Source organism: Thamnophis elegans, chromosome 2, assembly GCF_009769535.1.
Source record: "Thamnophis elegans isolate rThaEle1 chromosome 2, rThaEle1.pri, whole genome shotgun sequence".
Taxonomy (NCBI): Eukaryota; Metazoa; Chordata; class Lepidosauria; order Squamata; family Colubridae; genus Thamnophis; species Thamnophis elegans.
Genome location: NC_045542.1, coordinates 150,594,314 through 150,608,990, shown reverse-complemented (window position 1 = coordinate 150,608,990; position 14,677 = coordinate 150,594,314). Strand labels below are relative to the sequence as shown.

Here is a 14,677-nt window from a genome sequence, read left to right as displayed (position 1 = left end):
CCCGCCTCGTGCCACCACGAACAACCAAACTAAATGGGGGGAGGGCAGGCGAGCAGCTGCACAAGATCTTGAGCAGGGCTTATTTTGGGGATAGGACTTATATTAGACATACGGGGGAAAACATGCGAGGTATTTTCAAGATAGGTCTTATTTTGGGGGGAACAGGGTAAATACCATTTCAAGATGCTTTACAGCCCTCTCTAAGCGGTTTATAGATTCAGAATAGTGCCCCAAACAATCTGGGTCCTCATTTTACCGACCTCAGATGGATGGAAGGCTGAGTCAACCTTGAACCTGGTGAGAGTCGAACTGCCAAACTGCACTCGGCCAGTAGTCAGCAGAAGTAGCCTGCAGTACTACAGCATTCTAACCACTGCGCCACCATGGCTGTGAGTCTCCAAGCTAAGTGACTTCCAAAAGTTGGCCTGGTTCGCTAACCCATTTTAATTGTTCAGGCAGACAACTTTCTCCAAGCTAAGGTTTGGCAGGCCTGCAGATTCCAGAATTTCAAGCCAAAGACAGAACCTGGATTCACAGCCTCTCCAGTCATTTGTGAAAAGCCTTCAGTGAAAAACTCACAATCAGCTTTGGTTTTGGTGAGGTTGTAGTCTGCCCGGAGAAAACGCACAGCCTTGATGATGTTTAATACGAAGTCAAAAGTGCGGTCCAATTCTTCATTCCTCCAACGGAACTGAAAAGAAGGCAGAAGCATCAGCGGCTTGATTTAGTTTCCAGTTCAACATCTGACCACAATGAAAACAGACTAAGACAAGAACTTAGTTGGTTTTGAAACATCTGACCACAATGAAAACAGACTAAGACAAGAACTAAGTTGGTTTTGAAACAGGTAGTCCTCCATTTACAGCTGGACATTTTACAATCTTGTCACAGTAGATATATTCATGAACTGGAATAGGGCTTAGTAACAAGGTCAGCCAATGGGAGCTGCAACAGATTGGAGCCTGGGCATGGCTTAGCTCAGTAGCTCTGAGTCTGTGCAAAAGCTGCAAACTAGTCTGTTGCTCGAACTGAAACCAATCTCTCCTCTCTATCGTGTTTCCCCGAAAATAAGACAGGGTCTAAGCCTTGGCCTTATCTTCGGGGAGGTCTTATTATTTTTGGGGTGCAGGAAGCGGCGAGCGTGGTCACCTCATAGCTACTGCTGTGTTGCAATATTTTCAGGGAGGGCTTATTTTCGGGGGAGGGCTTCTTTTAGCGCATGCACTCACTAGCCCGATTGGGCTTATTATCCGGGGAGGTCTTATATTCGGGGAAATAGAGTACCACGTTGGAAGAACCACTCTTGGTATTGTATATATGTTTCACGTGTTATTATGTATATAAAGAGAAGTCAAAGAATCCTGCTGCATCAGTTACCTGTGTGTGCTTTCTGGATTTGATTGCTGCAACAAACTCTGACAGATCCTTGGAAGGTATGACCAGTAGTGGATTCCTAACCGGTTTACTACCGTTTCACTGAGAGAGGGTGTTTACAGATTCAGTTTACAGATTCAGAATAGTGCCCCAAACAATCTGGGTCCTCATTTTACCCACCTCGGAAGGAAGGAAGGCTGAATAAACTTTGAACTTGGTGCGATTTGATCTGCCAAACTGCTGGCAGCGGTCATCAGCAGAAGTAGCCTGCAGTATTGCACTTTAACCACTGCGCCACCGTGGTGTAGATGTTGAGTCTTTATAGAGACTCAACATCTTTTTTATATCATGGCGGCCAGTGGTGGTGACTGTAAGACTGGACATACCCAGTTCCTGCAACCGTGCATTGTATGTTCTATCCTCCAGTCCTCTAATTATCTTTCTTCCTCTTCTCTGCACTCTTTCTAGAGACTCAACATCTTTCTGGTGTCATGGTGACGAGAACAGAGCTCACCATTCCAAGTATGATCTTCCCAAGGCATTGTATGTTGCCAGCCACAAGCTTCAGATTCTCTTACTGACTTACCTGCTCAGTAGTAGGGTAAGGGGTGACACAGATGCTGGGAGGGTCAGAGGAAGGAGACCGCCGGGGCAGCCGCTGGAACAGTTCCTCCGTGACGAAAGGCATGAAAGGACTGAGGAGACGAAGCCCAGCATCCAAGGAGGTGTAAAGAACATTCTGGGCTGTCTGAATTGCAGCCTGGTCCGATCCGGCAAACACAGGCTTTAGGCACTCCTAAGAGGAAATTTAAAAAAAAAAAAAGAATAAAAGCGTAGCAGGTGATCCTTATTCAGCCAAGCAGATAACTTCACTGACTTTTATGTTACGGGTAGTCCTTGGCTTATAACCACATGCTAAGAAATATAGCTGTTAAGTGAGTCACGTTCGATTTTACCAACCCTTTTTTTTTGGGGGGGGGGCGCAGTTGTTAAGCAAACTATTTGCAGTTGTTAAGTGAATCACACAGACACCCCCCCAATTGATAATACTTGTCAGAAACTGGCTAAGAAGGGGAGCTAATGGTGATCACATGACACCTCCCTCTCAGTTCATGCAATTGTTGTTAAAGTCCAATTTTGATCCCGTGACCTCTGATGTCACCTTTTCCGGACCGAGGGCCCAAAGTGTTCGTGTGGGCACCCGAATCCCCCAAACGCAAGGTACATGCGACCGCCACGCATGTGCCCCACTCCCTGCACATGCATGCATGGCCCCCGTACGCATGCACAGCCCCTGCACATGTGCTTACGGCCCCTGTGTGCGTCCACCCCCCGCACATGCACACACGCCCCACCTCCTGTGCATGCGTGGCAGAGACCCGAAGACCAGCTGGCTAGTGGGAGGCGTGTGCGTATGCATGGCAGAACTGAGCTGGGGTGATGGCTCATGTCATGCCACAGAGAGGGCACTGTTGGCAATGCGTGTCACAGGTTTACCATCACGGTACTAAATGGATAAATATGGTTTCGGGAATTGACTCAGTAGCAAAATCAGAGCTAGCCTTCAACTAATTAGGAGTTTCCCAAATATAATGTGACAATGAATGAGAGAATCCCTGCTAGTTAGGAATTCTGGGAGGAATGGAATGTAGAATGCAAGGACCTTGGAGGTTTTCTAGTCCGACCCTCTCTTCAAGGCAGGAGACCTTACACCAGGGGTGTCAAACTCGATTTCATTGAGGGCCACATCAGGATTGTGTTTGACCATGGGTAGCCGAGTGGCTGAGGTGGGCGTGGCCAGCTCGACGTCTTGCAGCCCGCACACGGCAATCCCAAGCTCCGTTTTCACTGGCAGAGGGTTGCAGGAGGCCATTGCAGCCGAAAACAGAGCTCAGGAGGACTGCACGCAGCCCTCCCGAGCTCCCTTTTCGCTGTCAAAGACACCGCAGGCTGGTCCTTTGCTGTTTCCAGGAAGACCTCATGGGCCAGATCTAAGCACCCCGTGGGTCGGATCTGACCCGCAGGCCTTGAGTTTGACACCCCTGCCTTACATCATCCCAGTCAAATGGTTGTCCAGTCTATTTTCGAAAACCTCCAGGGACGGAGCACTCACAACTCCAGGAGGCGAGCTATTCCATTGATTATTTTTTCTCGCTGTCAAGAAATTTCTCCTTACTTCTAGGTTGGCGCCCTCTTTGACAAGCCTTCACCCATTACTTCTTGTCCTGCCCCTCAGATGGAGTTGATCCCATATAGTCCAAGAGACACGGGGAAATTACTCAAGGCTGATGATGACCAACCTATGTCACGCATGTCAAAGGAGACATACCATGAAGTTTTGGGTGACACGCTAGTGTTCGCCAACACCCAACTTATTATTCTCGTAATCACGCCCCATTGTCACATTATTTTCAGAGGCAACAAGCCTGCATGAGAACAGGGTGTGCTCTCACACAGCCTCTGGACTCGCCAAAAATGATTCTGTTTTACTCATACTTCATTTTTGTAATTATTTGACTATTCTTTATGTAGATATGTTAAAATATTCATGCCTGGGAGAGACATGGGAACAAAATCAGCCAATGAATAGGCATAGCAACTAAGTCAGCCAATGGGAGCTTAAACAGATCTGTGTCTGCGCAGAGAATTGAAACAGAAACTTAAGCAGTCTGCTGCTCTGAGAAGTAAACTAGCAGTCTCTCTGGGCTTGTCTGCTAATGTGAAACTAACTGCTTGTGTTTGCCTGCAATTCTCCTGCCTGGTGTTTACTTGGAAGAAACACCTGTTGGTATTGTACATTTATTCATCTATTCTTACATATATAAAGAAGTTAATGAATCCTGCTGCATGTTATCGGTGTGTGCTTCTGGATTTGAATGTATGCAACAAACTCTGACAAGATATAATTGGACTGTATATTTTTCAATACATAAATAAGTAAAATTGTTTCTCTTTTGTTTGGAACGGGCAGTGACACACCAGCTAAGTTAGGCCTTTCCTGACTTTTTAACACACGGAGACCAAAATGTTCACCATCACTGATCAAGGCATTATGCCTTATATGTTGATAGTGCAATATTTGTAATGGGGTGTAATAGAAATATGACGCCTCCCAAGATGAAGGGGAATGAGAGTTTGGTGGCTCAGGGGCCTCACTCACAAGGTAGACGTCACACAGCTCATACAGCCAGAAATTGTACACGGCGGTGGTGATGCCAGAGAAGTCATAGGCCTGAAATCCCACATCGCATAACTCCACGGCGTGGCTCAGGCGACTCAAGATCCAGAGATCTACATGGCTCTCGGAACCACTGAGCTGCAACAAACAAATCAGATTAGTAAAGAAGGACTTTTGCAAAACCCAGAATAACAAACACTCTGTACCTTTAAGGAATATTTGTAGTTCAGGGTTGAAACAAAGGGTTTCTTGGGGCTCTGTGAGCTTGCTTGTTTTCTTGCAGACATTTCATTCAGTGCTAGTCCTGATGTGTTGATGATGTTTGAGACTAGCACTGATGATGTTACCTAGTTGGGTAATGAAATGTCTGCAAGAAAACAAGCAAGGTCAGAGAGCACCAAGGACCCACTCAATACCATGGATGGTCATTCTATGGAGAATATCTAAGGAAAATTGTCAGGCACATAGGATCAGGACCATAAGTTAAGTTGCAATTCAGAAATACAAGTAAAGGTACCCCTTGCACATATGTTCTATGTTCCCAACTCTAGGGGGAGGTGCCCATCTCCATTTCAAAGCCAAAGAGCCAGTGCTGTCCAAAGATGAGCTTGTCGATCAGAAAGATCGGCAGTGATGGATAAGGTACAAATATGGTGTATGGAGAGCAGAAGAGCCAATAATTGTTTTTTGGGAGTTGATGGTAAGACGAATTGATGTAAACATATAATAATATAATACAATGTTGGTTATGTAAGAGTATACATGTGGTTATATATTGTTATGAAAATGAAAAAAAAACTTTATATGTGTAAGAACCGAGACACAGAACCGGACAACGGCATCGCCCTCCTCCCTTACATCAAAGGCACCACAGATAAAATCAGCAAAATTCTCCACAAACACAATATCAAGACAGCCTTCAACATTACCAAAAAATAGCCAACATCTTAAGAAACCCCAAAGACAAAATCCAGTTAGAAAAGCAAGGAGTCTACGAAATACCATGCAAAATCTGCTCTGCAACATACATAGGACAAACGAACAGGAGAATAAATGCACGCATCGCAGAACATAAGAACGCAGTAAGAAAAAAAGAAAAAACTTCCTCCCTTTTCCAGCACCTTAAAGCTACAGGACATGAAATTGATTTTGAAGGAACCAAATTAATCTCCAAAGCTGAACACTTCAACAAGAGAATAATTATGGAAGCTAACGAAATAGAGAAACACCCCCACAACGTGGATAAACCTGACGATACCTCCCGCCTACCAGAGATCTGGAAACCAGCCCTAGTCAACAAACGAGCCCCACCCACTACCCAGGCCGTTACAACACAAAACAACAACGGACACACAGCCAGCACCAATCAGCACCAATCTACCAATCATGATACAACCACACAGCCAATCAATCCACTTACTGAAACAAAGCCAGCACTCCACACACTCTCTCCAAGATTTATAGAAAGACGGCAGCTCCGACCACTCTTTACTCACACAAACACGAAGCCGAAAACACCAGCCTGAAGATGGCAAATGAGACCTCGCCGAAACATTGCCAAGACAATCTCAATCCTACACGGGATTTCCTGTGTAAGATTGAGATTGTCTTGGCAGTTCAAAAGCAGGTAAATAATGGAAGTAGAAAAATAGGGACCACCTTTGGTGGGAAGGTAACAGCATTCCGTGCGCCTTTGGCATTTAGTCATGCCAACCACATAACCACGGAGATGTCTTCAGACAGCGCTGGCTCTTCAGCTTTGAAATGGAGATGAGCACCTAGAGTCGGGAATGACTAGCACATATGTGCGAGGGGAACCTTTAACTTAAGGATTCTAAGCTGGCGACATGTTTAACTCCGCCCATCCCAGCATCACCTGCTCTTCTACAAAAATGGAAAGGAGAATCTAGAAGAATAGGCTTACCTCTGGGCTGGGGGGTGGTTGGAATCCCTCCCCAAGACCACGGATAGCAAATCTGGTGGCGTTCCAAAGTTTGTTGCAGAAATACCGGTAGCCCAGAATCCGGTTCACATCCAGGTTTATATCACGGCCTGAAGAGGGAAAAGCAAAAGAAGCCAACATGAAAGCAAGGTTACGAATTCTGTCACAACCTTGAGCCAGGCACTCAAGTGGAGGCCGGAAATGTACCTTGAGTTGTGTAAGCACAGAGAGCAAACCGAAGGGCATCCGTCCCGCATTCTGGGATTCCGTTGGGGTAATCTGATTTCTGCAAAGCAAGTACCAAGATACTAGTGGTGAAATTCAATTTTTTTTTTACAACCGGTTCCGTGGGCGTGGCTTGGTGGGCGTGGCAGGGGAAGGATACTGTGAAATCCCCATCCCCTCCCCTCTCCTGGGGAAAGGATATTGCAAAATCCTCATTCCCACCCCACTCTGGGGCCAGCCAGAGATGACATCTGCCAGTTCTCTGAGCTACTCAAAATTTCCGCTACCGTTTCTCCAGAACCTGTCAGAACCTGCTGAATTTCACCCCTGCAAGATACACATTTGATCTTGTAAGTTTTTTGTTCCAGTTCCAAAGCCTTCTCTCTAAAACTGTATACCGGTAGTTGTCAACTTTCGACAATGGAGCCCAAAATTCCCATTGCTAAGCCAGACAGTTGTTAAAAATTCCCATTGCTAAGCCAGACAGTTGTTAAGAGAGTTTTGCCCCATTTTACAGCCTTAACAATTGCCACAATTGTTAAGTGAGTCGCTGCAGTTGTTATCCAAGTAACACGGCTGTAAAGTGAATCTGGCTTCCCCATTGACTTTCTTTGTTGGACAGTTGCAAAAGGTGACGTCATGACCCCGGGACACTGCAACCATCATAAATATGAGTCAACCTGAGGATGCTGCAATGGTTGTAAATGTGAAAAATGATCACAAGTCATTGTTTCCACAGCTGTTATAACTTTGAACGGTCACTAAATGAATGGCTGTATGTCAAGGAGTACTCGTACAAACCTTATGTTCAAAGCGTCAAACACAAAACAGGAAACTCCATGGATCTCCACCCAAGATGTACAAATAAAATACCGTATTTTTCGGAGTATAAGACACACCAAGATTTTGAAGAGGCAAATTAAAAAAAAATTTTTTTGCACTCTGCAACCTCCTATTTTGCGAAAACGGGCCCATTGTTTTGTCCAAAAAAGGGCATGCATAGCCTTTAGGAAGCTTATAGAGTGCTCCTGGGGGCTGGGGGTGAAAAACGAGGAAAATACGGCCCATTTTTCACTCATTTTTGCCCTCCCCCGGAGCACTCTGGAAGCCTCCATAAGGCTATGCACAGTCATTTTTGCAAAGCGAGTGGGGTTTCAGGAGGCCAAAAATGGTGTATTCAGTGTATAGGATGCATCCAGATTTTCACCCTTCTTTTGTGAGGGAAAAAGGTGTGTCTTATACTCCGAAAAATACAGTAATATATTCTGGATGAGTGTGACATATGAATGCTATTCAAACCTAAAGCTACTGAAGGAAAGAGAGAATATATTCGGAGAGATACCATACTGTGCTACCACCCAATGCAAAGGAAGAACATCTGTTTGAGGTCTTATCAACATGAAGCAAAGGTTAAAGACAATAGAAAAATATATACCTGTCCCTTTTTGGCTCGCTCCAGCTCAAGGGGATCCAAATTGCTGTCTAATAACTGAGCATGTAGACCCTACAGAAACAGAGGAGAGAAAAAATGGTGATGTATATTATAGTATAGCTGTGTTACTCTCATTACAGGACACATTTTCTGCAAGGGGGGTGGGGGGTGTCAGCCTGTCAGACCTGGAAGCCATCTTTTGCATTGGGCCTTCAGGCCTGCCACATTTTCTGCTGTGGGAAAATGGGAGGAGGGATTATATGGCATATGGGTGATATATAGTCAAAATAACATTCCTTTCTCAAGAGAGTCAAGGACACCTTGCCCCACAGCTGCGATGATGTAACTGGGAGGCATCGCCAGTTTTGGAATGGTGCCTGATCGGACCATGTGATGGACATGTGGGTGCTGGGCAGGGGCTTGGACTTTCATTTGGGTGGGGAAAACCTGGGAGCTTTCGGATTCGGGTTTTCCCAGATGTGCCAATATGGCATCTCTAATAAAATGGAACTCTAAGGAAACTCAAAGCCTCGGAGTCTTCTTTCGTTGCGGGTGTTGCTTGGAACCCTGACATTAGCATCATACATCTTTCATAAGATGTGAAGATGTGTATAAGGCTAGGCTGAGAGAAAACTCATTTGCAATCTTTCTCCAATCTGTGGGAGGGGGAGGAGGAGGAGAAGGGGAAGAGGAGGAGAGGGAGGAGGAGGAGGGGAAGGGGAGGAAAAGGAGGAGGGGGAAGGGGAAGGGGAGAAGGGGGAGGAGAAGGGGAAGAGGAGGAGATGGAGAAGGGGAAGGGGAGGAGGAGAAGGGGGAGGAGGAGAAGGGGAAGAGGAGGAGATGGAGAAGGGGAAGGGGAGGAGAAGGGGAAGGAGAGGAGGAGAAGGGGAAGAGAAAGAGAAGGAGAGGGGGAGGAGGAAAAGAGGAAGGAAGGAAGGAAGGAAGGAAGGAAGAAGCAGATGAACCTAGTTGTTTCCCTGTAATGTCCTTATATCCCTGCCCATATTCCTTGCAGCCTTTGAAAGTCAAGCAAAGTAGCCTCAAGAAACCTTCCCATGTCTGTCATACGAACTGTGACAAAAGCTAAAGGCAGCCATATCCTATCCCGGCCCTTGCAGCAACTGAGACAGAGGCCACACGACTGGAGTGAAAAGTTGAAGCTGTCTGGCTCTTAACCGCAGCTGACTACTGCTGCTTTCAGCCCAGCCCAAGCTTCCTCTTTGCAGCCACTCATATGTTTCCCAACTGATCTGACAAAAGAACCAGATTTCCGATTCTCAGGGGAAAGACAGGTCTCCTGACTGCCAACCACAACAGGAATCGAGGGGTCCTTGGTGCTCTCTGAGCTTGGTTATTTTCTTGCAGACGTTTCGTTACCAAGCTGCACTGCACTGAGTGCATTACCTAGTTTGGTAACGAAACGTCTGCAAGAAAACAACCAAGCTCAGAGAGCACCAAAGTTTCAACTCTTGAGCTACAAATAGTCTCCTCTATCAATGCAACAGGAATCTAAAGCATCTTGCAGCTCCATCTTCTGACAGCCATGAACAATGGGTCACCTCCAGAGTGATGCCGGTGATCACATCCAAGGGATCTATGACATTTCCCAGTGATTTGCTCATCTTCCTGCCGTGGGCATCCCGAATGACAGCATGGAGGTAAACCTGGAAAGGAAATACGGAAAAGTGTCACATTTTTAGGTAGGTTGGAAAGGGGCAATGCAGTTTGGAAACCATATATATATATATATGGTATTTTATTTTATTTTATTAATATACTGTGAATTCTGCTCATTCACATCCAGCAAAGTCTTTCAAGGGAGGATTTATAGTCACAGACTTTATCTGGCTTGGAAAGCTGCCAGGCCGATCTCTGAAAATTTGGTAAGGAGTTTCAGAGTCACGAACCAATTAAGTGAACTAATTGCCTCCTGCAAACTCCACTCCCCTTTCGCTCCTCTTTTATTTCCTCTGGAAGGGGACATTCACTGTCCACCTGTGGCCTTACTCCCAAGTTGACCCTTGTCCTTTAGCTGTTCCCTTCATCTGGCAACTGTGCATGTGCACACTGGGAACAGGCTCCACCTGTCCATCTGCCTCACTTATGTCTGACTCCGAAGGCAGCTGGTAACTAGCATACGGCTCTGGCCCCCTCTCTGCCTCCGACACAGAGCCCTCCTCAGAGCCTTCCCCAGACTCCAGGACTGGCCCATGTTCCTCCCCAACCTCCTCACTGTCTGAGTCTGCTGCCAGCTCCGCTGGCCACTGGCGGGCCACAACAACAAGAAGTCACAAAGTTTGACTCAAGAATGTTTCGAGACTCATCCTGTAGGTTTACCTGAGTGTCAGTTGACTCAAGGTTTCTGTGTTGCCTCAAGGAGGACTAGTGCCTTGTGATTTAGACCGGACATCCTGTTCTATTGGGGGTGAAAATGGCCTTCTTGCAATTAAGGCTTCCCTGATTTGGCCACAGCCAGAAGGGGCGATGGAAAAGTGGAAGAAAACTCATACAACCTGCCAGAAATAGACTGCCTGTCAGATTTCCGAAAGATGCCCTAATTGATTCATGAGTCTTGAGCCAAGTTTCAAAAGAAAACCAGTCATTTATTGGGAGCACCATTTTGGCAATACCGCATTGCAGTCAGATTTGAGCCTCATTTGAATTATAGCTGAACTTTACCCCTGTTCCTTCGCTCCCCTCAGTCTGTGTCGTAAATCACATTCTCCAATGAGGTGCAAGCCTGCTGTAGTGATCTGAGATCCGACTGTAGATGAAAGTATGTGTGGAATGAGCTCCCCCTCCTTTCCTCATCATGGCAACTTTATGAGTTGACAGTCTGCTTCTCACCTCTCTGAAGGGTAGCTTTCCTGTCAGCGTGAGGCCCAACATAACCATACGGGCCACCCAAAAGAACAGAATGTCATGTCCAGTCTCCAGGAGAGTTCCAGGGTAAAAAACCTGAAGATCTTCACCCTTGAAAGAACAAGATGGAAAGAGTGAGCAAGATTTTAAGAGCAAAGAAATGCACGCCTACATTTAATTTAATTTATTTAATTAACCACATTTATATGCCGCCCAATCCCGAAGGACTCCGGGCGGCTTTCATCTTCACCTCATGTTCACTTACTGAATTGGGCCACCCAAAGATGGAGAAAGGGAATAGGCCAGAGGAGAACCAGGTGTCCAGGACATCCTCATCTGGGAGGACATAAGAAAGGCACACAGATTAGAGTCCTATTTGGTTTTCCATGTTTAACTTTTGGGGGGAGGGGGGCATATTTTTTTTATTTTCAAAATGTCAAAATTTCATTTTCAATTAAACAGTGTGTTGTCTGCATATGAATAGTTTGAAAGATAGTAATCATAATGTTTACAACAATATTCATTACACTATTAATTCTATAATAATAAAAATAATAATCACAATATTTACTTTTCTATTTTAACAAATCTCCCTTGTTTCCTTAATCTTTTCTTATATTTCCATGTTTCTAACTTCCATTTTTGTTATCTAACCATTGCCAACATAAATCCCACATCATAAAATATTCAGCTTGTTCCTTTTCCTTAATTGCAAGTGTTAATCTATTGATTTCTGCACATTCTAATATTTTTTTTAATCACTTTTCATCTGTAGGGATCTCTTCACTTTTCCACTGTTGTGCAAATACAATTCTGGCTGCAGGTAATACATGTAGGATCAAATATGTATTCCCCTTATTACAATTACCCAGTAGAATACCCAACAAAAATATTTCTGGTTTTAAATCAGTATATTGCTTTAACATTTTTTCCAACCATGTATGTATTTTTGTCCATTTTTTTTTTTTGCTTTTGGGGATGCCCACCACATATTGTCAGGCATGCAGCCATCTTTTCTTTTGGATCTTTGGCCTGCCATACTTTCTATTATTCTACTATGCATTTTCAATTGTGGGAAATGGGAGGGGGGGATTGTACAAAGTTAGATGCTATGTAGCCATAACAAAATTCTTTCTAGAAAACCAAGGTCATCCTTTGTCTTTGTACCTCTGCAACTGGCTGGAACTGGCTGGGTGGAACTTAATACGCATAGTACGAACCAGGTATGACATTTCTAGCATTTAACTGACATATCCTTAAACATCTTTGCCAACCTTGAGGGCAAGAAGTGCCATCTATAAAACATTTTATATAGGTTTTCTTTATAAACGTGGTTTTCCATGTTTAACTTCTACATAGCTTACTGTATATACTCGAGTATAAGCCTAGTTTTTCAGCCCACTTTTTGGGCTGAAAAAAGCCGCCTCAGCTTATACTCGAGTCAGTGAAAAATTTGCCCGAAATGGAGGAGAAAAAGGGGCGGGGCCATGCCGCTGGGTGACACTCGTGAATGGCCCAGTGCCCCTGTGAGTTTCCCCTCCCTCTGTGTCAGTTTGCCGCGCAGCGCGCACCGCACCATCCCCCCTCCTCACGTTCTAATGTAATGCAGGGCTGTCTTACGATTCCCCTTCCTCCCCCTCCTGCCGCTCTGCAACGATGTCCCACCTCCTCCTTGTTATGGCAAGCAGCCACATAGCGATGTCCCACCTCCTCTGGTACAGTGATCCAATGATAGGAATCACTGTGCCGTGTGTCATAGGAGGCGGGACATCGCTCCAGCGGCTGCACGGGACATTATCATCACAGCGGGACATCAGCATCATGAGGTGAGTGAAGTATTTCATTGAATACACCGCTAGTTTACTGTTTTTCTTTGAAATAAATATTCAAAAACATTATTGGTATCTATTTTTATTTTTGAAATTTACCGGTAGCTGCTGCATTTCCCACCCTAGGCTTATACTCGAGTCAATAACTTTTCCAGTTTTTTTGTGGTAAAATTAGGTGCCTCGGCTTATATTCGGGTCGGCCTATACTCGAGTATATACGGTAGTTTTCTTCAAGGGGAAAAGTGTATTTCACAGCCCGGTTTCCCAACCTTGAGACCCTCCAGAGATGTTGGGTTGCAACACCCAATTAGGTGGGCGGGGAATTCTGGGTCTTGCATCCCACCACATCTGGATAGAAGCAGGGGAAATCTTTTGTTCTGCAGGGGTTCTGGACTTAAACTGAAAATAGAAAGTTTGTGATATGGAAGGTAGAAAAGAGATGTTTGGGCAGCACTTCAAAGGGTGAAGTTTTGTCTGGACCAAGGACCCTAGTTTAAGCTCCAGCATCTCCAGTTGCAGGTACTCAAATGAAGAAACTGAAGGCAAAGGTGTTTACCTGAGGCTCTGAAGAGGCCTTTAAGGAGAACTTAGTTTGGTTATGCATATAAGACGTTAGCAAGAGGTAACGTACTTTTTGGAGTAGAAGACACACTTTTTTCCCACCTAAAAGAGGGTGGAAATGTCGGTGCATCCTATACACTGAATATGGCCATTTTTGGCCTCCTGAAATCCTGCCCCACGCATCGCATTTTTGCCCAAAACAGGCCTGTTTCTTGCAAAAACGGGGTGTGCAGAAGATTTGGGTGGCCTGCAGAGTGTTCCTGGAGGCTGGGGAGGGCAAAAACGGGATGCATGGGGATTTGGCAGGCCAAAAGTGGGCCCGTTTTTCACAAAAATGGGATCCTCAGAGGGTTTGGGAGGACTGGAGAGTGCTTCTGGTGGCCGTGGAGGGGAAAAACTATTTTATTTGTTGTTTTCCTCTTTGAAATCTTGGTGCGTCTTATAGTCTGAAAACTACGGGGTAATTTCTTTTGATAGATTAAAATCACACAGTAGCAGATAAGAATTGGCCAAGGGGAGGTGAAGGTTCCTTAACAAATTCAGAACCCAGGAAAAATTTGACTAATCTTAGAAGGCAAGAAGTAAGAGGGAAAGCTGGCATCATCAGGTCAGGAAACTGAACTAGTAGAATTTGATAAACTCTGGAGTTCTTGGTGCTCTCTGAGCTTGGTTGTTTGTTTGCAGATGTTTCATTACCCAACTAGGTAACAGCATCAGTTGCTAGAAGGGAATGGGGTTTGCTCTCTATGCATATATACAAGTAGTGTGCCCTATTAACTGTTAACATGTATTTTGTTCTTTTCTTGGTAGTTTAGAAAGAGCCGAGGTGGTGCAGTGGTTACGGTGCAGTGCTGCAGACCATTTCAGCTGACTGTTATCTGCAGTTCAGCGGCTCTAATCTCACCGGCTCAAGGTTGACTCAGCCTTCCATCCTTCCGAGGTGGGTGAAATGAGGACCCAGACTGTGGGGGCGATATGCTGACTCTGTAAACCGCTTAGAGAGGGCTGAAAGCCCTATGAAGCGGTATATAAATCTAACTGCTATTGCTATTGCTATTCTTGATTACATTGTTATTTATTCTCTGAGTTGGTAGTTCCTTGATTGGGGTCTATAGAGATTCCCGGTCATCCAGGTCATGGTTGTCCCAAAGTGGCTTTTTCAGGAGGCAACTGGACTTTCTTGCTTTTTCTTTTGAAGATGTTTTGCTTCTCATCCAAGAAGCTTCTTCAGCTCTGACTGGGATGGTGGGGAATGGAAGGATTTATATTCCTTG

At 45.2% G+C, this 14,677-nt stretch overlaps 1 protein-coding gene across 1 annotated transcript in view; it reads right to left on the bottom strand.

The window, feature by feature from the left end:
• Positions 1-14,677, bottom strand: part of LOC116503561 (valine--tRNA ligase-like) — a 50,025-nt gene that overhangs the window by 5,017 nt on the left and 30,331 nt on the right. The window contains 9 exon segments of the mRNA XM_032210047.1: positions 580-691; positions 1,961-2,170; positions 4,535-4,690; positions 6,477-6,604; positions 6,702-6,780; positions 8,155-8,223; positions 9,711-9,815; positions 10,999-11,124; positions 11,279-11,349. Coding sequence (XP_032065938.1) covers positions 580-691; positions 1,961-2,170; positions 4,535-4,690; positions 6,477-6,604; positions 6,702-6,780; positions 8,155-8,223; positions 9,711-9,815; positions 10,999-11,124; positions 11,279-11,349 — 1,056 coding nt within the window.